This window comes from Belonocnema kinseyi, chromosome 8 (genome assembly GCF_010883055.1).
Source record: "Belonocnema kinseyi isolate 2016_QV_RU_SX_M_011 chromosome 8, B_treatae_v1, whole genome shotgun sequence".
NCBI classification, from domain to species: Eukaryota; Metazoa; Arthropoda; class Insecta; order Hymenoptera; family Cynipidae; genus Belonocnema; species Belonocnema kinseyi.
The window spans coordinates 49,938,307-49,963,138 of NC_046664.1; the positions used below are offsets into that span (position 1 = coordinate 49,938,307).

Consider the following 24,832-nt stretch of genomic DNA (forward strand, 5'->3'; position numbering starts at 1 on the left):
CATACTTTGAATAAAATATTTGTTATCATTCTCTTGAAATAAATGTGTTTTTTTCTTGAAAAAATACCGGTTTCATATGTATACACCTGGTAGTTGAATTTTTTAACAGCATAGCTAATTTGTCAACAAATTTCTTAAATTTGAATACTTTAACTCTCTACCAAGCTAATGAATCTTGAACCAAACTAGATTAATTTAGAATCAAACACTTGTATTCTTAACCAAAAAGGATGAATCTTCAACCAAGAATAGTAATTTTTGACCAAAAACGAAGAATTTGTAACCAAATATATAAATCTTCAACTCGAAAAGATCAATTTTCATTTAAAATAAAAATAAATTCGTGACGAGTTACATGCCTTAAATGACAAAATAATTCAATTTTCAACAAATTTGTTGAATTTTAAAGCCAAAAAGACGTATTATTTATAAAACGGTTGAATTTTCAAACCACAAATATGATGTTTTTAAAAAAAATTGATTTTTTATCAAAAAGCTTAATTTTTAAGACGATAGTTCAATTTATACCAACATATGAATTTTTAACGAAAAAGTTAATTTTCAACCGAATAGTTTAATTTTTTACAAAAAGCGGTCAACCTCGGATTTAAGTCCCCTGTATGGGAGTCTTCCGAGAATTGACGCCGCACTGCGGTAATGGGCAGCAGGAGCGTTAAAAAAATAGAAGCGTTGTGGTGAGGCGCTTTAACCTAACGGCCCAACTGGGTAAGTGTGTCACGACGTTGCGTCAGTTCACTCTCAAGCGGGAAGCAAACACGTTTGCTTAGCGTCCACCAACAGTAGGACTTCCATCTTCTTTCTGCCCACACTCCACTGCACCAGAAAGAGGGACAAGTAGCCTAGATTCGAAGAGAATTTACTCAATCTAATCTAATTTTGAAGTTATTGGAGCAATGTTAATGAAAAATAGCAGTGAATATAAATTAATTTCCATCGAAAATGTTGTACTGCGGTTTAAAATAAATTATTTACTATAAGGTATCTTGTTAATATTTTATTTCAATTCAAATTTTTTTATGAATAGTTCTAAATTAATGGCGCTGTCGTAGCTTCCTAACAGATGTAATCGAAATGAGAGGTTTGAAAGCTCTTCTTTTTTTTACTGGCTAGAAAAAGAGAACATGATAGTTTTCAAACTAAAAGTATGATTTATCATTAGCACACAAACGGATCCTCTCTGTCAAGTGTTGACGTGAGAATTGTGAAAACAGTATTTTTTGTGGACACTTGATCTAATATTCTTAAGAATAAGTGATTATCTGTTAAATAACTTCTTCGTATGCCTTCTTATAAGATAGCATAATGCGAAATGCATTATGCGTTACGCAAAATTGCGTTGTCTTCACTTTTATGTGTTTTGCGAGATGTTTCACTTATGCATTCATAATTGCAAAATAGTCATGTGCCTTTGGATACTGCTGTCTTCAAATGGTTTAAGCAAGCGAGATACAGAGGTGATTCAGTATCTGGACCGATTATTCAAGAGAAAGCTCCCATTTTAAACGAGGTGCTCAACGGTCCGCAAACGTTTTAATTAAGAAAGCAGAAAACACATTTATTTTAACGTGTAACAACAACATTTCTTCCTAACTTCCGTTAAATATTTATTTTACCTTTGTCCGTGTATTAGAAAAACAATTTTCAAAATATTTTTTACTATAAACGAAAATCCACTGGAAATGGTTCATACGCATACAGTTGCATTTTTAATGAAAAGAAGGATAAATTTTCAAGCAAGAAGATCAATTTTTTACCCAATCATACGAATCAAAAAAATATGCATGAATCTTCTAATCTACTAATCAATTTTCAACCAAAAATGAAATAACTTTTTTTTCAGCCAACAAGATGAATTTTTTAATAAAGTGATGAATTAAAAAAAAAGAATTCTTAACAAAAGAGTTCAACACAAAAGATGATTTTTTAATCTCAAAGTTTAATTTTCTAAAAATGGAGTAGTTAAATTTTCCACCAAGCAGTTGAGTTATCAAATAAAAAAGATGAACAATAAACAACATAATTAAACTTGTGACAAAAAAAAATGAATTTTCCAGCAAACAAAATTAATGTTCTACCAACAAATACCATTTTTCAACAAATACAGTAATTTTAAACCAACTTGTTGAGTTTTAAAGACAAAAGGAAGGATTATTTACAAACGGTTGAATTTTCAAGCAAAAAATAAAATTGTTGATTAAAAATAGTCAGTTTTCTACCAAATTTTGGAATCCATAACCAAACCAGGATAAATTTGACCCAACACTTGCATTTGTAATCATAAAGAATGAATTTTCAACTTAAAACGATCAATTTGAACCAAAAATTAAATACTTACATTTTTAGTTGAAACATTCTTTTTAAACACAAAGAATATTTTTACATATATTTTTGAAAATTGAATGAAAATATTGATCTCTGAACACCAGTATAAATCCGAAAAATTACTTAATTGAAATAGAGGTACTTTAAAAATAAATTCATTTATATCATGCAAATCATATTCAATGTTCCATTATATAACCTACAAGTAAATAATGTATATTTAAAAACTTGACATCAGTTTAAAAGATATGTCAAGGTTCTAGAACTTTTGGAAAGATATAAAAAATAATTCAAGAGAATATTAAAAATGATGTTAAAATATTTAATTTATCATTATTATTTTATTTAAAAGATGAAAAAAATTATTAAAGAACAATCCGCCAGTTCTGAAGGACTTTTTAGGCATAATTCTACCAGGTGTATACATATGAAACCGGTATTTTTTCAAGAAAAAAACACATTTATTTCAAGAGAATGATAACAAATATTTTATTCAAAGTATATAACATATAATATAAAATTAAACTTTTCAACCAAAAGTAGCAGATTTTTCTTCTTGTGTTCTTATCATTCAGTTTGCATTAAACCGAAAAATCGAGAAATAGGGAAAAAGGGTATGTTTCTTTAAAACAGAAAGAAAGAAGAATTCTTTAAAATGTATCATCAGGAAACGAATTCAATATTCTCTAAGTTTATGATGTTAGTTCCACTGACCCTCCCCCACCCCCTCCCGCCATTGTTTTTAGCTTATATTGGTAACATAGTTTATGGAAGGCCCGTTAACAGAATATTGAAAAATGATTCCAAACTTGGAAGAATAAAATTAAAAAGAATCGGAAACTTTCTGTAAGTTGAAAACTAACCGGGAATATTACAGGACTTGTACAGCATTTAATGAAGTTGGTGTGCCAAAATTGAGTTCTCTGGAGAAAGAAGTTTTCTATGATTTTTTCTTTCCTAAAAAAACATAATTTATTTAAATTCAATCATTAAGAAATAATAGTTTTTTTAATGATATCATTATTAATATTATTTTCTATCTTAAAATAATGGAAAAAGTATTTTTTCCAGAGATGTAATTTTTAGCACTGTCCTAATTAATCAAAAAATCCGCTTTAAAATTTGAAATTTTGAACATAAATAATTTATTCTTTTTCGTTTTCTTTTAACATTTTTTTTGTTTTTATAATTTCAGATAACAGAAAATAATTTTAGCCGTTTTTTCGTTATTTGTAAAAGCTTTTTTTAGAAAATATCTTACGTTCTTTCATGAAATTATGAACATATTTAAAAGAATCTATTTTATTTACAGGACATTTTTATTCTAGAAACACCTGCAGGAGGTGGCTACGGAATTCCAGGCCAAAGTATTCAACATTTCGAGAAAACACAAAAAAGCTTTCTCGAGCGAGGCAGCGTTTATGAATACAGAAAAGCACAGGAATCCGTTTAAGATAACTTTTTAACTTTATTCTCTTTGCAAATACTTTCAGAAATATTTTTACACTGATGTATAAGCTGAGCTTCATTAAAAATTGTTATAAAAAATCTTCAATGTAGATCATTTATTTTCCACGGGAGCAATTTATCCCTTGCTGAAAAAAGTATGAAAGGTTATTGAATTTGATATACTCACTAGTGAGAGAAAATTTGAAATGGAATAAAATTCGATATCTTTACATATAATTCTATAAAAATCTATCAAAGCAACAAATTGAAATGAAATTTCACAAACACAGTTTATACAAATCCTATCAAATTTAATCAAAAAAATTAAATTAATCAATTTCTGTCAGCTTGTTCGATCAAATTATATCTATCGGGAAATGCTATAGATGTACATCATGGCTGTTTCATTAAAATTATATTAAATCTTATAGGATACAAGAATGTTCAAATCTAATCAACATAGAAATATCTTAATCAATTTCGGAAATTGCAAGGAAATTCCATAAATCGTATTCAAATTATTAATAAAAGTGTATATTTGATTTCTAAAATAAAGTAAAAGAGTTAATTCATATTTTTTGTGTCCTGCATAGTTTTACCGAAAAATGGAAGTTTTGATTTTTAGTTATTTCTTGTGGAATCAAAATTTGAATTTTCGATTTTTCGAGAAAATTCCAAAAGGCATGATAATCTGGAAGGACTTTTAAAAAGCAATATTGTTGTTCTTTTGACTTTTTTCCTATCGTGCGTTATTTGGCTCTAATTCATTAAAAAAATGTTGACAATGCTATAGTTCTGAGAATTTTTTTTATGGGAAAAAGTCATTAGATAAATTCTTTGGCTTTCTGAGCACTATAAATAATCATAGATAAAAATTTTAAATACGAAAAAAATGGTTCCAAAAATATTAAAAATGGTCTAACTTTTTGTGTTTTTATCTAAAATGGCTGGATAACGAACTCGTACTTTCTTTAAAGACCTAAAAAAATGGTGCCAATGATCGATCTGATACGTCTATTTTTTTCGAAAGTTATCGTGTTTTTGGACGAGCAGATACACGCCATCGTAAAAACTTGATTGTCGGATTCAGGGGGTCTTGAAAGGTGGAGATCCGTTGAAAAACTGTGGTGTCAAATTTCGGACAATTATAATACTTTCTCAATCATAAATGATGCGAATGTAAAAAATTTCAACCAAAAATGGAATATTAAAATTTGTAGATCAAAAAATTGATTTCCAACGATATATACAATTTCTAACAAAATAAGTCAAATTCTCTGTTAAAAAATTAATTTTCAACTAAGAAAGCGAATTTTTCAATAGAATAGTTGCATTTCCAGGCATAATTTTTAATGAAAGTAATGAATTTTTAACCAAAAAATTACTTTTTAACAGAGTAGTATAACCTTAAACAAAAAAAAAAGACTTTTTAACGCAAAATTAAATAGTTGATACTTCAACGAAAAAGTTTTAAAATTAAATAAAAAAAATAGTTTAATTTTTAAAAGAAAGACGTATTTTAAATAAATTTGAGCTCAAAAATAATTTCCAACAATGCCCACAAAGTTTCAATAAAATAGTTAAATTTCAATCAAAACAAATGACTTTGCAACTAAAAAGAATTCTTTAAGCAAAACTGAATAGTTCACTTTGCAACAAACAAATAATTTGGAACTAAAAAAAAGTAGGTTTGAACAAGGTAATTAAATTTTAAAACAAAAATATGAATTTTCAAACAAGAAAATTAATTGTTTAACAAAAAGTCGAGTGTTCAACTAAAAAAATTAATTTTTATCCGAAGAAACAAATATTTTTAACAAAAAGAAATAAATAGGCAAACAAGAAGAATAATTTTCTAAAAAAGTACATGTTTGAACATATAGGTGAATTTGTAACTAAAATTATCAATTTTTAACAGAAGAAAAATGATTTTTTTAGATTAGTAATATTTTCAACCAAAAACTGTTTTTCAACAAAAATTATTAATTGTTAAGAATGAACATTTATTTTGAACTGAATAAAACAAATTTTTAATAAAATACATGAATTTTTATCTACATGGTAAATTTTAAAACTTAAAGAGTATAATTTTTTACGAAAAATGGGCAAGATAAATTTTCAGTTCAATTTTTAACGAAAAAAAACTGATTTTTATCAAAGTCGTTTATTTTAAACCAAAGAGATCAATTTTTAACAAACGTAAAATGTAATAGTTCATATTTCAACCAAACAATATTTTTAATTAAAAACCATTGAATTCAACTAAAAAAAACAAATATAGTTTATCCTTATAGTTTTCAGAACAGCTTCTTCACAGGAAGTTTATATTTGCTCATATTTTCCAGTGGGCACAAAATTGGCGACGTCTTTAAGACATCGTTACGACATCCTTACGACATCGTTACGAAATCTTTACGACATCCTATGACCATGTCGTTTCGGTGTCTTTGCGATATCGTAAAGACATCTTTAGATCATACGACTTATTTACTATATCGTAAAGACACATTAACGACATGGACATAGGATATCGTAAAGTTGTCGTAACGATGTCATAAACACGTCGCCAAACTTTGTGCCCACTGGGTTCGCTCGACAAACAAAGCGATCGCAGATCATAAGGAATTGAAGTCGAAATGGCCTAGAAAACAATTTTTCATATCGATATAAATACTCATCTGAACTTTTTGCTCATATCATCATTCTAAGGATACTTTAGAGAGTATTTTCTACAAATTTCATCAACAAATTCCAAAAACTGTAGATGTGACGACGAGCGAGATACCAAAAATGAATCACAAATCGTCTTTAAAAAAAACATCATCCTCGTGGTTATCTCGAAAACTATAATAGATACAACTTTGTCGCTGAGGGAAAAAATATGCGCCATCTAATTTTCTATAAGAATACACTTTTCTATTAGGAGTTTCTCACTGAAACTTTACGGATTCTATATGTTATATACATCAAATTCTGACTTCTAGGAAATTGTATACTTTTTCGTCAACAGTTTATTATTAAAATTCTAGGAAATATTCTTCCTAAAAAATTTCTATCCAATTCTATCTTCTGTAATTTCGGGAATTTCTATCAAATTACATTCATTGCAAAATCTTATACTTCTTGATCAATATATTCTCATTAAAATAATGATGAGAGTTTTGAATGTCATATTTGATAGGATGGGATTTGATTTATTTAAAGAAAACGTATTAAAATGGATAGGAATTAATGATCGCATATTTCGGAGGATTGAATGGAATTTTAATAAAAAAAGGTATAGACATCTAGAGGAAGTACTGGAATATTGACCTATTTTTCTTTGATAAAAATCAACAGCATTTCTATCTCATAGTTTTAAATATAAATTGATTGACCTTTTTATTGGAAGACCGTGACACTACTGATAAACATGGTTATTTATGTTGATAGACTTTCTATCAGAAGCGTTTGATAGAAATGTAAAGGACATTTGAAAAATCACGGATACAGAAAATGTATTGAAAATTATTGATTTTTTCAATTAATTCATATCAAATTTGTTTAACACACTGCCGACAAATAGTGTCGGACCAATGACCGTTGCAAAGTCTATAACATTCTACTTTGAATGAAGCTAAGTTGCAATAATTTGGCTTTGTGGGTATTGAATGCTTATGTGAGAAAAAAAATCAAATTTTCGGTTTTTAAGAAATTTTTTTCTTTCACTTCAAAATTATTAGTAGGAGCGAGAAGAGTTTATTTATTAATTTGATATTTTGAAAAAGTATATATTTTTATGCCTATCTATGTTTTGGATGGCGCTATCATTTTTTAAAGTCAACGCTAATTTTAAATAGGCTACTTGGTTAATTGTTCAATACAATCCATCGGCAGTGCTAGATTATAAATGCTAGATAATAATTAATGAAGGAATCTGTATTATCAGCAGAGGATAACAGAAATTCTTAACGTCTTTTTAGACTTGATTGAACTACAAAATAAACATTTTTTAAATTAAATTTTTTTCTAAAAAAGATTTTCTCCTTCTCTGCGTTGGGAATCGAACCACAGAAGTTGTCATAGCCGGCCTGGCATTTTCCTTACAACTCACAGTTTACAACTCAAACTTTTCAAGGATTCTGTATTCTCATCAAAGAATAACAGAAATTCTTATCGTCTTCTCTGACTAGATGGAGCTATAAATTAAACATTTTTGAAATTAATTTTTGGTTAAAAAAAATATCTTCTCCTTCGCTCTGTTGAGAATCGAATCACATAACTTCAGATTGCTGGTGTATTTCTGAAAAACGATTCTTCTTTCGATTTTTCGGAAAAACCCCAATTTAATTTAAAGAAACTCTAATTCATAGCTCCATCTAGTTTTCGAAGACCTTAAGAATTTCCGTTAATCTTTGATGATAATACAGATCACTTGAAAAATTTGTCTTGAACATCTGGAAAAATAATGCGAAGGAGAAGATCTTTATCAGAAAAAAATTCATTTTAATAAGAATTAATGGTGAAATGGCCGCGTAATATAATTTTATGCTTAAATGACTTTTTTGCAGTAAAAAGCAATTCTCCAGGGTTTTATCATCCTTGGCAGGGCCATATGTATATAACTTATCACATGGTAATGACAAATATTTACGTATCATCAGACGTGCTCTGCAGTTATTGGTCATTTCGAACATTAATCGCACTGCTGGCACTTGATCGAAACAACAAATTAAATTTAGTGCGGTTAATTTCCCTCGATTTATTTGCTCGCTCCATTTGCGTTAGATGCAAGATGGCCGCTGTTTCATTTCCGCTCCAAGTAATTACTATTGCTTTTAACGGACCTGCCAGGAAGAGATTTTCAATTGCTTTAAGCTAATAAGCCATTCATAATTATGGATTTGATTGAGATGTTTAATTGGAATTCGAAGCGATTTCTGCTTAACAAATCCGGCTAAAATCATTGATGATGTAGACTATTTTTTGTAGCAAAATTAGTATGTAGTGAAAAAATACACTATAAATTTAAATCAGCCAGAATTTGGCTGCTTAAACTAAGCAAGCATGCTTTGACTGAAGAATCATTAATTTCTACTAACAAAACAGTTGTTAGTGAAATTATTTCTAAATTAAAAATGTTCATTAAACTCTTACATTTTATTTAATGATTACAATATAATAAACTGTTTGATTAATGCATTGAAAGTTATATGAATAAAAATCAGGGGTTTAATTATTGAAAGTTACTCATTATGTGATTCAAAATGATTTGTTTAATCGATAAAAGTTAGTATCTAGATCATTCAAAATTACTGAATTGGTCAGTGGGCGTTACTGAATAGATCAGTTTGTCTTTATTGGTAGAAAAAAATATTTTTGGTTTAAAAATACATTTTTTTTTTGATAAAGATGAATTATTTTAGTTTAAAACTCATCTCTATATTGGAAAATTAATTGCTTAAGGGCATGTGATACTCAGGAAATTGTATCGGTTTGATCAGTGTTAGATTCCCTCTGCTTTTTCCTTACAATAATAAAGATTTTGCCTTCAAAATCTGGAGAATAATAGCAGACATGCTAACGGACGTTTTTGGACTCTTTGTTTATCGGTTAATTAAAAAAATTTAAATTTGCTAAATTTGATGTGTTTGTATAATTTGAAGTTATGTGTATCACAATTCTCTCCTATAATTATTCTTAAGTGCTACCGATTGCATTGGTACTTTAAAATAGTGAAAAAATAGAAATAGAAAATCGATATTTTTCATTAAATTTAACACTTTAAAATATTTTAAATTATTTCTGTTGTTAAACTATCAACTGCTTTTGATTTAAAATTTTAATATTTTTGGAAAAAATTTCATCTATTTTTCTTTAAAAATCCATCTCTTTTACTGAAAATTGGACTATTAGGTTGAACATTGAACTACGTTGTTAAAAATTAATTTGATCGTTGAAGAGTTACGATTTTAGTTAAAAATACGTCTCGTTGGATGAAAACTAAATAATTTTGTTTAAATTAAATTCTTTTTGGTGTAAATATATTGAAAGAATTTTAGTCATATAAAAAATATATTGAAACAATTTTAGTCATTCCGTAACTAAATTTTCTATAATTTTAAGAAAAGCGCTAAACATCCCAGGAGAAATCAGTGGCTCAAATGTAGGTGCATTGGCATTCCGGTGGTGGGTAAAGATTTGTCTGCAATCAACCCTAGTGAATGAACTACTAATTTTGTTTAAAAAAAACGTGACGTGAAATTCTAGTATTTCTCTTTTCATCCTGATACGATATTTGCTGGAAGTGTGAAATGTAAGTGAAACAAGTTCAGTTTGTTTGAAAGAAGAGAAAAATCGCCAAGGAATCACGCTTCTATTATTCAAGGGTTAAAAGCGCGCCATGTCGTCGATTAGTTTTTCATTTTTTAACATTGTGCTAATTTTGCAACTACAGAAAGGCGCATTCAAGTCACAGAAAGAATTATTTGTTAAGGTTTTTCTTCTGTTCGAAAAAAAGTGCTATAAGTCAAAATAAGCAAAAGTATACTGTATATCGAAAATTACAAAAAAATTTTTTTAGTAAAATGGAATTATTTTTCTTATAAAAATTATGATTAAAATAGAAGATATATTTCTCAAACTATTTGTTGATTGGTTAATTCGATTTTAATACTGTTTCACTAAAAAAATTGTCTGCAGATTCAAGTTAGTAAATCACAAATTTAGAAATTAGTAATTTTATTTGATGATTAAATTTACTTCTAAGCGTTTCTAAAAATTATTTTTGAAAAAAAAGTTTGATTGTATATGTTTTTTTTTAAATATTGCGAAATAATTGTGTTCTTAACATTCTTTACAATTATACATAATTTTTGTAAACTTTATCAACATTTTAATGAGATGAAAAAAATTAAATGATGGTAACAGTTAAACAAATTTGAATGACTTAGGTCTTATTTTATGAGATCAATTTAAAGCTTTTAAGATTTTCAAACATTTCGAAAAAATATAGAAGACTTTAAATCTATTTTTGTAATTTTTTTTCAAATTTTAGGAAAAATTCGAGTCTTTTTAAAAGGTAAAATTTTAAAAATAATTCTAATTTCAGATGTTTTGATCAAAAGTATTTAAAGATTGTGAAAGGTTTACGAAAATTTTTTAAATATTCAAAGATTTCTTTTAAGCGTCGATGAGTCCTAAATATCTTTCAAGCTGACGCCAATTTTCTTGAAATTCTGTGAAATCCTGTAAGACAAGAAAATTTTCAAAAATTTCGTAGATACTGTTTGAACTTATCCGAAATCTTCAACAATCTTTCTAAACTTATTCGAGAAGCCTTTTTGGACTAAAAAATTTTGTTTGGTTTAAAATTGAACTATTTTTTTGAAGACGATGAAATGTTAAAAAGAAATAAAGTAAGTTCAGGATTTTAAAAAATTATAGAAAAACTTGACATCAGTTTAAAAGATATGTCAAGGTTCTAGAACTTTTGGAGAGATATAAAAAATAATTCAAGAGAATATTAAAAATGATGTTAAAAGATTTAATTTATCATTATTATTTTATTTAAAAGATGAATTAAAAAAAAATTATGAATGAATAAAAAAAAATAAAAAATTTTACTTTTTCGAAAGATCTGAAACCTTCCAAATTTTTTTAGATGTTCTCAAGAATCTCAGGCAAATTATATTTGTATAACCGTAAAAAGAAAAAGAAAACGAAGAAAATTGAAAAATAAATAGTCATTCGGATTTTTTATTTTATATGCGGCATCATGTTTCCTCTCAAAGTAATAATTGGAAACATTTTTTCTCTCTTTTGATGAAAAATCGCGTTTTTGGTTTGAAATTATTATCGATGGACGAAAATTAATTGTTTAATTAAAATTGTGATTCGAAATTCAAAATGTTTTTGAATTTTCTAAATAATCTTAAAAAAAAAATAATAATACTTTAAAAAGGCTCCTAAAAACTGTACGTTGTGAGTCTTTTTTTCTTTGGAAATTAGCATTTTTAACCAAAATCGTCAAGACACCTAAGTTTGCAACAAGTTTGGGCTATTTTGGCGTCTTAGATCGAAGATAGGCATTTCTCAACAAATAGGGTTAGTTTTTAATGAATCAAATTTTTTCTACAATTTATGTTGTTTCGGTTTTGCTAGCGTTTTTTATCGAAAGTTTCGAGTTTTAAACAACAATCATTAGATTTTAAAGGGTCTAATTTTTTTAGCCCTTTCAGGTTCTATTACATTTTTTTTACAAGAAAATGGTTATCTTAAACAAAGATTCTTAAAATAAAAATAAAATGGATTTCAAAAGAAAATTCACTACTTAACAAATTCTTTTGGATTTTGTTGGCGTCTTAAGTACACCGTGATTTGTATTTTCAGTAAAAAAATGGTTAGGCTTCAATCAAGTCCGTTAGCCTACATTTTGGAACAATCTAAGGTTTTAATTTAATTAATATGAGGTTTAATGTTCTTCCCCGTAAATCAGCTATTTTCACAAACGAGATAAAAAATGTTTGAAATATTTCACGTGTTCTTATGTTAGTGTTTTTCGTTTGAATCTGCTATTGATATTAAAAAAGTATATATTTTTTAATTAAATATAACAATTTTGTTGTAAAATTCTTATTTTTTAGTTGAACATAAATTTTTACCGAATTTTTAACGATATTCCATTTTAGTTAAAACATTTTTCTTTATTAGTTCAAATTTCAACTGTTTGCTTGAAAATTAATCTGTTTTGATTTTAAGGATTTAACTTATTTGTTGAAAAATCCACTACTTGATTGAAACTTGAAATACTTTGATGAAAAATATTTTTTTTTGGTAGAAAATTCATAACTTCAAATATTAATCTTCAACAGTTATCAAAAATGTTGTCTTTGTTTTTCTTTTCTATTACTTGAGATAATATATACTACTATATTAATTGTACAAACATTTTGTATTAATAATACATTTATGTTTTAAGTAAAGAATTGCGTGAGTGAAAAAAATCAAAAGATTTTTTCCTTGATTGAAATTTTTTTTTTAGTTAGCTTCAAAAGGTCTTTTTTAGTTTGAATTTTTTTTTAACGTTCGAAACACTTCCAATTTTAATCGCCTGTTTGAATGTTTTCTTTTTATTGAAACTGTATAAGTACAAATTTCAAAATTTTGTCAAAAGGGGCAGTGGGCCAGATCTAAATTGACACTTGAATCTATACATTTTTCTTATATTATCTTCAAATATGAAAATTACTCACCTTTGGGATCCCAAACAAATATGTTGCAGAGAATTTCTTACTATGCGTATATTACATCATACTAACACCTTGTAACCTAAAAGCTTGTGGATTCAGGTGGGAAATATTTTCTTCACGGACATTAATCATTCGTCGTTATTCCAGGTTCGGATAGCGAAGTTAAAAACAAAAAACATTTTTTTTTTTTTAATATAAAAGAAATCCTTTAAAAATAAATTTGCATGTAAGAAAATAAGTTCTTATTAACTTTAGGAATTTTAATAGTTGGATTTATCAAATTTAATCTCAATTTTTCGGAATTTCGTATATAAAAATTAATAATCTTTGCAAAATTTTTGTTTTCTGTGCATAATTTCATTTCAAAAAAATTGTGAAAAATTAATAAAAATTTTCATATCATTTCCCGAAATTTCAAGAACAAAATGTAGAAAATTCCAATTATTTAGAAGCATTTCAACAACTCAAAAAGTTTTTAAAAGAGAATAAAAAATTTCCTAAGTTTTATGGGAAAATTCAATATGATTTTTTTAAAAAAAATCTATTTTCTAAAGAAAATTTTAAAATATTTTAAAAGGTTTCCTGAAGAATTGAAACTTATTTTTTAGTTTGAAAAATTAATTTTAAGAGAATATTTTAAATTATTTTAAAACATATTCAAACTTTCCCAAAAATGTCGAAAAAAAAATCTGGAAGATTTAAAGGCAATTATTGTGATGACTTGAGTCAGTTAAAAAGATATTTAGAAATTGTGAAAACATTAAAAATATTTCCAAATTTTCTAAAATCTATCAATATGGTTTTCTCCTAAAATTATAATTTGGTTGAATTTTTTTCTTTCTTAACTAAAAAATCTTCTTTGCCTTAAAGTGCATCTATTTTGGTATAACTTTCATATTTTTGGTTGAAATATGCAATTTTTTGTTGGAAAATTAATCGTTTTTGTTAAGGAGTTAACTATTTTGTTGAAAATTCTCATTAAAAAAAATTTCAATCTGTTTTATTTCAACTTAAAATCTTTTTTAATTGAAATGTCAAATATTACACTTTTAGTTTAAAAAATGTTTGTTGTTTAAAGCTTCACTGTAAGGTTAAAAGTTAAACTATTTATTTAAAAGTGCATTTTTTTTTTAAGACTCACCATTTTAGTTTAAAATTATTATTTTTTTAGCAACTATTTCGTTGAAAATTGGTCGTTTTGGTTTGAAAAATATGTTCGCTAAATATGTTGTTAGAAATTCTTCTTTGTTTAAAAATGCAAATATTTTTCACTTGAAATTAAAATCTTTTTTATTTAAAATAAGAGTCTTTCAAAATTTGAATTATTATAAACTAAATTATTAGAAAATCAATTTTTGGTTCAAGGTTCATTAATGTAGTTGAAAATTTTATTTAAAAAATTCAGCTTTTTTGGTAGAAATTTTATCTCTTTTGGGTAACAATAAAATTATTTATTTCAAAATGAATATTTTTGGTTAGGCATTCAAAAATGTTGTTAAAAATTCGTCTTTTTTGTTGAATTTCACTCTTTTTTTTGAAAATGTAAATCTGTTTTCAACCAATAGGAATAATTTCATTACTCTTTAAGAATTTATTTTGTTTGACTGGAAGTTTAACTACTTGGTTAATATTTGCAATACTTTATTTAAAATTCATTTTTTATGTAAGGATTTATAATTTTAGTTGAAAATTTAACTCTTTAGTTCAAAATGTAATTTGTTTTTAAAACTTCGTTTTCTTTTTAATTAAATAATTTTGAATAATTTTTAATTTATCTATTCCACTTTTTGTTAAAAATGTATCCTGTATGGTAAAAATTGAACTAATTAGTTGAAAATTAATCTAATCTACTTCAAATTACCTATTTTTTAAAAATATATTCCTTTCGTTGAAAAAGGAAAGTATTTGGTAGGAAATTCCTCTCTCTTTAAAAAATGAAGATTTTTTCTGTTAGAAGTAATCTGGTTAGAAAATAAATTTTTTAATTGAGAATGCAATAGTTTTTAAAATAAATTTGTTTTTTTTTTAGATGAACTTTACTGTTTTTTTTTTACTTAAAATTAAATTTTTGTTTTATTGAAATATGAATTATTTATTACATGTTTCTTTAAAAATTCCTATTTTTTAAATTGAAAATTGAAGTATTTGATTAAAAATGAAGATTTTGTATTTTTATATAACTCCACTAAAAAATTGATGAAGATACATTTATGGCCGATCCTTTGTGAATGTATGCTGTTCGCTTTCAATCCGATACGTTTACGAGCACTTGTGTCAATTTGAACTCACATACAGTATAAAAGAAATTTTCAACTACGAATTTCAACAGTTTAAAAAAAATACAACACGGTTCAGAATTTCGAGAGCAAAATTGAATTAAAAAATGATAGTGATTCTTTTTTCGTTCGCTTTCTTGAGTGTTGCTATTTCATCGATTCTCGCGAAGCCCTTTGTTAACAATGAGGACTCGGAACAAAACGTGTTAACTGGAGACATTATAAATCAATTTGATAATGACTGGAATGATTTAAGCAACGATTTGATTCAACCAGAAGACATACCAGTACCTAAAAATTCAGAAATTAGTGACAAACGTTTTTTGAATTTAATTCCGGAAAGTTCTATTCGACGAAAACGAGCGCTCACAATTTTGGACCAGTATAATAATCCAAATACTCAAAACCAAATTCCTATCCTCACTAATAATCCGAATATCCAGGTAGAAAAGTCGGATTTAGACTTGATTGAAAATAACAAGTACAGTTCATCGGTAAATAGAAATCAGATTCTCCATTCAGGGCTCTCGAATTTTCAAGGAAATCCGAATATTTTCAATAGCCAACATATTCCGAAAATGCCAACTCTAAATCTTAAAAATATACTTTCAAATATAGGTAAAGTACCACAGTTTCAAAGAAGAACCGAAGTTCCAATCAATTCTAATCATCGGACTGGAATAGCCAACTTTTTCGGTACTCAAAATCAACAGAACGGAATTCCTAAGTTTCCTATGAGCACAAACAACCAGGATGGATTACCGAATTCTTCATGGAATTTTAATACTCAAAATGGATTCCCACAATTTTCTTCAAATTCGAATCCCTTGAATGGATTTCCAAATTCACATTTTGGTTTGGATCCTCAGAAAGAAATGCAAAATTTGAACTTACAAGAATTGATGACAATGCACGAAATATTAAAAATGGAGGCTAGAAATAATAGAGATAATAATATTTTGCAACAAATGCTTGCAAATTTTGATCGTTTTATGAATGGTGTTAAAGAATTTCTTGGAAATATGACTGGAGGATTATCAACTCGTGTCACGAATGACATTCATAATTTGTTTGCTAATGGATTTCCTTTTTTGAATAGGAATTAAACGTGAGTTTATTTTTAGTTCTTAAACTATCTAGTGTTCATAAAAGATATTTTGGTTTTTAATTACTAGCTACTAAAAATTTAAACATATCCTTATCATAAAAAACGAAATTTTTTTTCTTCAAGTACTTTTTAAGTTATTTATGAATTTATTACAGAGAGAAGAGTCTAGCCATGGAAATTACCAAAAATTTATTTCTCTACATGCAAAGACGTCACCATTGATACATGATGGAAACATTTTCTACTGTTTAATAAGAAGTTTGAACCAAAGAAAAAAATATATTACTAATCAATTAAAATTTACATGTAAATCGATTTTTTCGTTTTGTATACATTTAGTATCAATATTCTTTCAGGATTGTGTATTAAATAAAGTGTTGGTAGGCAATAAGTAAATAGATTAATATTTTAAAATAAAATCTTTTGATAAATGTGTATAATTTAAGCTCTGTTAGAATGATAGAATAAAAACAAAAACACAATACTATATATAAATTTTGTTAAATAACTAGAAGTTTACGCTGAAAAAATATATTTTTTTTTCTATACAATACTTAAAGATACTTTACCCATTTCTTTGAACATCATTTATAATACAATAATATATGTAATATGAATATTTTTCCCAAATATTGAAACTATGTGCCACAGTTTTTAAGTATCCTTACTTTTTTAATAAATTCAATGCCCCATTAATGGATATCCCATTGGTTAATAATCCATACATGGATTTACAATTTTTACTATTTCCTATTAATGAATTCCTTTGTTGAATGATTATATATTTAGAAAAAAAAATTTGAATTTCTTGATTATGACCATGGATGCACACTGAATTTTGTTGACTTCTTTTCTATAAAATTATTAATTGTAGGTCTTTCGAATGATAATGTTCCTATTTTTGAAGATTTAGATTTCAGCTTAATACAGTATCATCACAATGATAATAATTTCGTGGGATTTTAACATCTTGTCTGAATCAGTAACAGAACAAATTGTGAATAATTTTGTTCAGAATTCACTGCGAAATCTGAGTAGGTAATACTTTAAGTTACTATAATTGTTCAATTCAGTTCTATGACCCCCAGATTAGATTTCAATATGGTGATTGATTTAGATCAGATTGCAGTTTATAGGGTAATATGGTTTTATGGTACTGGGGTTTGGAAATTGATGTTGCAATAAACGATTTCCCGTAACTTTGAAATTTTCAAAAAATCTTGCTCAACTTTGACAAAGCTCCTCAATGATAAACCTTTTTTGTTTTGAGGATATCTGAATTTAGATTTTTCTTTTTTATTTATCTTTGCAAAGTTGTTCTTACCTTATTGATTTTGGCGCAAATAAGAGATGCCTTTCTTAATAAAGTATTCCATATAATAAATTCTTGCACGATGGTCTCTGATGCTGTTGTTTGTAATTGTATCAATTTCTGATTGATTACTTATGATGGAAGATCAAACTCATTTATAATTCACACTTTTTCATAAGGAAACTCATTGCAGGTGTTAAAGAGAGATATGTTGCTGGAAGTGAAATTGATTCTGATGATGATGATTACCTTAACTTTACCTTTTCATTTATACCCTAGTACCCTACTACCCTAATATTAATACTTATTATTGGAATCTATATTGGTTTTTTGATTAATCATAAAGACGATGAATGTTTCAAATCGTTGTTATTCTTAACATTATTGTGATACTTTTCTTGTGCGGCTTGTCTTCTTCTTGGATATTTTAAGTAAGATATAGGTAAGGTCATCGGCCGTGGAAGAATTGGTGGTGAAAACATATTCACCATAGGTGGTGCGTATATGTTTACTATAGGTGGAAATGGTCGCAAAAATTGCACGTATCTTAGGCCCAGTTGCTTTATAATTGATTTACAATCCATACCATCTTCAACTGATTTAAATAAAATGTTACGCATTATTTCTGGACAATCTTCGGGTCGCATATCTATGAATTCAGAACCAGTTACTAAACAATCACAAAGTGTTCCTGTTATTGGAGAATGTGTGGTCATGGGTTTCTGCGTTGATGACATCCTAGGCCTACTCGATGTAATCTCTATACAATTGGGTTCTGTATCTTGAGTATCCACAATAGAACCTGATGTTGTTTCTTTTGAAGAATTCCACGATCTAGACAAAATGTCTTTTCTTGCAGAATTAAAATAAGGGTAATCAATTTTTGGTTTCACTTTTGGGTAGTACTTAAATTTTTCCAATCCTTCAATGACCAGAGTTCCACCAGAATTAGCAGAATTTTCTTTCCTCACATCTTTCGATTTTAGTTTTGATTGTTTACCTTCCTTATTAATGTTCTCGCGGCCATTTTCCGGCTCTTCTCTGCTTGAAATTGTTTCTGTATAGAGATCATCCGCCAAAATGTCATGAAATAGGTCTTCAAGTCTCTTGATTCTATGATGTAGAGATCTTGTCTTCCCTCTTAAGAAATATAACAGTGTGAGAATAATGAAAATTTGGAAAAATTTGGGCATCTTGTTCCACAGTTGATAAATGAATAAATTTTTTACATGTTTTCAGCGTTTGATCTACTGTTAAGATTACGGTAGCACTGAAAATCATGCCGGTCGTTCAAGTCAGTTTTATGCTACAAGATTGAGTTCTAAATTTGTGATTGTACATATCAGATTACACTTTATGGGTCGATGCATTTTCATGGTACAGTCAGAGAAAATAATGTATCTCTGTTAGCTTGAAGTGAAATAAAACTGTGTCTCATTTTTATATTATTGTTAGAAATATTTTTAATTGCTAGTTAATAGTGACAAAATTATGTGAATAAGAATACCATTTTTAATATTTGTAAAATGAGTTGAAATCGTATTTTTCCTGGTTAGTTGGAGGTTTGTTTATTCAGTTATCTCTTATGTTTAGTCAGAAAAACTTTAAATCAATTTTATATTTATTTTCTAGTAAATTTTCTAATTCAAAATTACAAAGTTATTGAACGAGCTTCTTTTTTGGCTTACAAGTTACAGGTATGTCTGGTAAACCTGCTCTGTTGTGCATAATCCTTAATTTTCAATTATATTTCAATTTATCGAAATCTTTTGTATTTTCTTTGTAATTTAAAAGCCAATCTCGTTTAGGCGATTGGTTGTTTGGATCACCGGATGAAAGTCCACGTAAAGAATTGATTGTCAGTCTATTTGAAGTCCTTGTTTGTTGTCCACGCTTTTATTATGGAAGTATTCCTTGTTTTCCTTTTAATGGAATATATTCAAAAATTTTAATTCCGTATATAATCAACATTCCACCGTTTCGGATTTCGCCTGCATTGGGTCGGAGTTGCAGTTTATTCAATTTTTTTCTTCTATGTCTCAGAAGAGCTTGATTATAATTAAAATCTTTCATAGGTCCAGAAGTTACGGTGTCAGATTCACCTCCTAGATTTTCCTCAGAATCACCTCTCAAAGTTTCTTGAGAATTACTTCCTAAAGTTTCTTCAGAATCACCTCCTAAAGCTTCTTCAGAATTACTTCCTAAAGCTTCTTCAGAACCACTGTAATTACTTCTTTCAGTTTTGTGATTTTTTACTGGTTTTAGTTGCAAAGTATGAACTTGAGATAAATAAATTATGAGAGCAACGCCCGTGTAGAAATTTCCCAGGTTGGCCCTACTACAACAAGGTTTCTGGTCGGATCCTGGCCGGGCTACCTCTGGCTGGGTTTCATGGACAGGAACCGGTCGGCGGCCGGTCGGGCTTCATATTTCTCAAATCACCAAGTCGGGAGCCGGCTGAAATAAGCTGTTTTAAATTCTGTAAAAAGCATCATTACATTTTTCTGAATGTTTTCACTTATTAAAAAAATTTGTTATCAATTTTGGTATGTGCATCAGCAAAAATGTTACAATTTGTACTATTTTCACACAATGTTTAGTATGTACACTTTCAAATTTACCGCCATGGGTAAATGCGTCATGGCTCTGCGTCTGGCGAATGCGTAGACACTCACTAATTTTCAGTTTCGCACTTCGAACGAGAGTGCACATTGCACTTACAGCGCGTCATTTCCTCGAAGTTTGCAAATAAAATCGAGATCCGTAATTAAAATCAACTTTGTTTCAGTAATCAGTCTGAAAACACCACTTGGTTCGCGGACAATTATTAGTTTCAATTGAATTATACTCTTGCAAATACATTTTTTCTGTGTACCTCCCTAACCTAAAATCACCACGTGGTTTTCGACGTGAAACAGTTGCTACGAGTTTCTATTATGAGTGGTGAAAATTTTACTCCAATTTCCTTGCCAGAATTGGGAAACTTGATTTGACCTTTAAAGTTCACCGTATTCTTTACGATGAGCGTTAAAAGACAAAACAAGTTACAAATTTCTCGCCTGAAGCATTATTTTTAACTGCATCGTGGCCTGATTATCCGACCGGAACCCGGCCGGTATTCAAGCCGGGATCCGAACAATTTACCGTGACGTTTTTAGCCGGATTCCAGCCGGCTTTCCCGACCAGCGCCCAGCTTAAACCGGGTCTATCCGGCCGGTACCCGGCCGGATCCCTGATTAAATCCCTACACGGGCAGCTGTGATTTGAAAATATTCTGACATATCTGCCAGCAGTCAATAGGCCTAACAGTTCTGAACTTATAATTTTGTCTGAATTTGGATTTTTCACTGGTTTTATACTTCTAGTTGTACTGTAAATCATATTTGTCGTTCTTGGCAATTTTCTGTCAAAATGAAAATGAAAAATAGTGATTGCGTTAGACGTTTATAGTTAGGCAGAAATTATAGATTTATAATGAACATGAATAATGGTTAATTATAAACCCGGTTTGCGAAAATGAATCATTGAAATAAACTTCTGACTGAAACAGGTAAATATTATTTGCAAACATTTGAATGGTTTTTATGAAAAACGTTTGTCTTCTCTTTGGCATGGTGAGGAAATTAATTCTTTAAATTTTTACATAATTTTAAATGCAATTATTTGGTTTAAAAGGTATGCATTTTGTTGTAAACTGTCATTTTATGTAAAAAAACTAATCTTTTCGTTCAAGAATTGAGCTGCTCGATTGAATGTTTAACTACTTCTTTTAACATTTATTTTGCCACTTGAAGATATATCTCTTTGCCTGAAAATATAAATATTTTGTCGAAAATTAATTTTTATTTGGTTAAAAATTAATTTTTTAAACTGAAAATTTAACTATTCCATTTTTGGTTGAGAATTTATATGTTTTAGATTGAAATTATTATTTTTTGTTTGAAAATATAACTTTTTGTAGAAAATTCATCATTGTAAATCGAAAATTCAACTGTTTAGCTGAAAATTCGTGTGTTTGGGTTAAAATTTTATTATCAATATAGAAAATTTTACCATTTCGTTAAAATGAAATTTTTTGTTTAAATTCATATTTTTGAGATAATTAAACTAGCCTTTAGAGAATTAACTTTTTTCGTTTGCAAATTCAACAAATAGGTTGGAATTTTTTTCTCTCTTCACTGCAAATTATTTTCTGGTTTAAAATGACCTTTTTGTAGAAAATTCGTCTTTTTTAGTTCAAATCCAACTGTTTTTTATTTAAAATTAAAACATTTTTTATTTGAAAAATATTTTTTCTGGAAGTATTCATTTTTTTGATTTAATTCGACTGCTTTTGATTTACAGTAAAAATATTTTATCTTGAGAATTAATATTTTCAATTGAAAATTCAACTATTCAATTGTAAGTTGAACTTTGTTTTTAAAAATTCATTTTTTTATGATAAAGATGTATAATTTCAGTTTAAAATAAATATAATTTGTTAAAAATTGAATTCTTATGTTAAAAATAAAAATATTTGGTTAAAAAGTCATGTTTCCTCTTCTAAAATTGAACTTCTTTGCTGAAAATTCGAGTTTTTGGATTGAAAATTTATTTTCTTTTAACTCGAAATTCATCTTTTTTGTATAAGACTTTTTATTGGAAAATTGAATTTATTAATTATTATTATTAATTTAAATTGAATTGAAAATTTTTAAAAACTCGTCTTTTTATCTTGAAGATTGAACTATTTGGTTAAAAATGTATCTGTTTGTGATTGAAATGAAATACTTTTTGTTTAAACATTGTGCCAATTGGTTAAAAATTAAACTTTTATCTTAAAAATTCTTTTTTGTGACTTGAAGGTTCCACTATTAATTTGTAAATCTAACTATTTGGCCTGAAAGTAATCACTTGAAAAAAACATAAAAACTGCTAAAATAATCTTTTTCGACTGAATTCAACTTTTTTTGATTAAAAATAAAAATACTTCTTGGTAGAAATGTCACCTTTTATTCTTATTAAGGCATTTATCTGATTGATTAAACTCGAATAATTTTGTATAAATATAAAATGTTTTTTTTATATAAAATTAGCTACTATATCTTACGTGGAGAATTAATATTCTTTGAATAATTGATGAATATTTTTAAGCTTAAACTGGCTCTTGAAAATTCATTTTTTATGATGAAGTAAAATTTCACTCATTTGTTAAAATTTTAATTATCTCGTACAAAACTAAATAAATTTTTCACCATTTGTCTTTTTGGCTTGAGAATTCAACTATTTAGTATAAAATGCAATTATTTTGTTGAAATTTCATTCCGTTTTGCTTGAAAACTACTTGGTTGTAAATTTCACTGTTTGGTTGCTAATTATTATTTTTTTTAATGCAAACGTTTGTTCGACAACTTCTTGGTTCAAAATGTAAACGTTTTCTAACGAAATCGTTTTTTTCTGCTCAAAATTTCAACTATTTGATTGTAAATGCAACTGCGATTAGCTTAAAATAGATTTTTGGCTTGTTGAAGATTCTAGTATTTGATTAAAAAATTAATCATTTTGGAAGACAAAAATGGGAAAATTAAAAAATGTGACGCACGCGAAATTAACACATTTTGGAAGAACTTATGATGTGTAATTGAATCCGTTTAAGTACTGAGTGATGACTAGAGAAAAATTTATGCCATTTAAAGTAACTGTTTCTTCTGTACACTAAAAAGTTTTTTCAAGTAATTTATCAAAGTTTTGTCGTTATCCTTAAAACAGGATAAATGCAATAACAAATTTAATATTTTTTATTGAAAACTTACATATTTTTGAGTTTAATCAATATTTTGATACTCATAACAATTTATCCGTCTGTCAATAATAGAATGTTTCTTGACCTGAATAGAATTTCCAAATATTTTAAATGGCCAAAATATTCCGAAAAATCAAACTCTAAATCTCCAAAATTTACTTTCAAAGAAGAATCGATATTCCAATAAATTCTAATCATCGGACTGGATCACTAAATTTGTTAGTAAATCAAAATAAACAAGACGGAATTCAACCAGAATGGATTATTGAATTTTTTAGGAAATTTAAATTATAAAAAGACTTTCAAAAATCACCTTTTGCTTTACATCATTGGAAAGAAATTGAAAATATGAACTTACCAGAATTCGCGCCAATGTACGAAATATTGAAAACGGAGGCTAGAAATAACGAAAATAATTATATTTTTCAGCCAATGCTTACAAACTCTGATTGTTTCATGAACGATTTTGAAGGGCTTTTTGAAAATATGACTGAATCAAGTCGTGTCACGAATAACATTCACAATTTTTTCTTAATAGACTTCCGATTTATGAATAGAAACTATAAGTGAGTTTATTTGTAGTAGTTTATAAATTGTTAAGATTTGATAAAGGATATTTTCATTTTTTATTGCTCGTTTCCTAAAATTTAAATATTTCTTCTTCATAAAAATCAATATTTTCTTTCAAAGAGATTTTTAAATTATTGAAGTATTTCTTACAGAGAGAACAGCGAGCAATAATCACTCTAAAAAATAAATCCCTTAATTCCTATTCTATCATGATACACTCATTTGAAAATACTTTACCAATTTCTTTAAATATTGGTCATTATAGAATAATGTCTATAACCGGAATATATATTTTTCAATCATAAAAATCTTCTGTCGCAGTTTGGAAGTATTTCTCCTTTTCCTTAAGATCGATACCACATTACTGGATATCTCTTTGTTTTATATCCCATACGTGGATTTTCCATTGATAGATGCCTCATTCGTGGAGATTCTCTTGTTGGATGATTCTTTATTGGAAAAAGGAGTTTTGAATCCCAATTTTTTATTTTCCAATTACCTTCTTTCTCACGAAGCATCATCATTAGCATCAATGACACCGTTAGTATCATTGTTATCCACACCATATTGTGCCCTCATTGGTTTTGGTATTGCAAATCAGGATTTTGGCATTGAAGAATTGTTCTTATCACTAAATTGATTATAACCACAAACGTTCATTGATGTCTCACAAATCATTAGAATATGAATTTATGTTATTTGAATTCTTCCCATTAAGGAATTGTGCTTTCAATATGTCGTCAAAATGTTCATAATTGTTAC

At 27.5% G+C, this 24,832-nt stretch overlaps 2 protein-coding genes across 5 annotated transcripts in view; one reads left to right on the forward strand and one right to left on the reverse strand.

Annotated features, from left to right (window-relative positions):
* LOC117177978 (5-oxoprolinase) overlaps window positions 1–3,859 on the forward strand; it is a 68,448-nt gene extending 64,589 nt beyond the window's left edge. For 2 of the 4 annotated variants that reach the window (XM_033369133.1, XM_033369134.1), the window contains exon 22: window positions 3,656–3,796. In XM_033369133.1, coding sequence (XP_033225024.1) covers window positions 3,656–3,796 — 141 coding nt within the window. Of the gene's footprint in view, window positions 1–3,655 lie in introns of all 4 variants that reach the window. The other 2 variants (XM_033369135.1, XM_033369136.1) reach the window with 2 other exon arrangements.
* Window positions 1–18,961, reverse strand: part of LOC117177979 — a 35,796-nt gene extending 16,835 nt beyond the window's left edge. Inside the window, exon 1 of the mRNA XM_033369137.1 lies at window positions 17,731–18,961. Within this exon, the coding sequence (XP_033225028.1) occupies window positions 18,057–18,911 (855 nt within the window). The 5' untranslated portion in view covers window positions 18,912–18,961 and the 3' untranslated portion in view covers window positions 17,731–18,056. The remainder of the gene's footprint in view (window positions 1–17,730) is intronic.
* Between the last annotated feature and the right edge of the window lie 5,871 nt (window positions 18,962–24,832).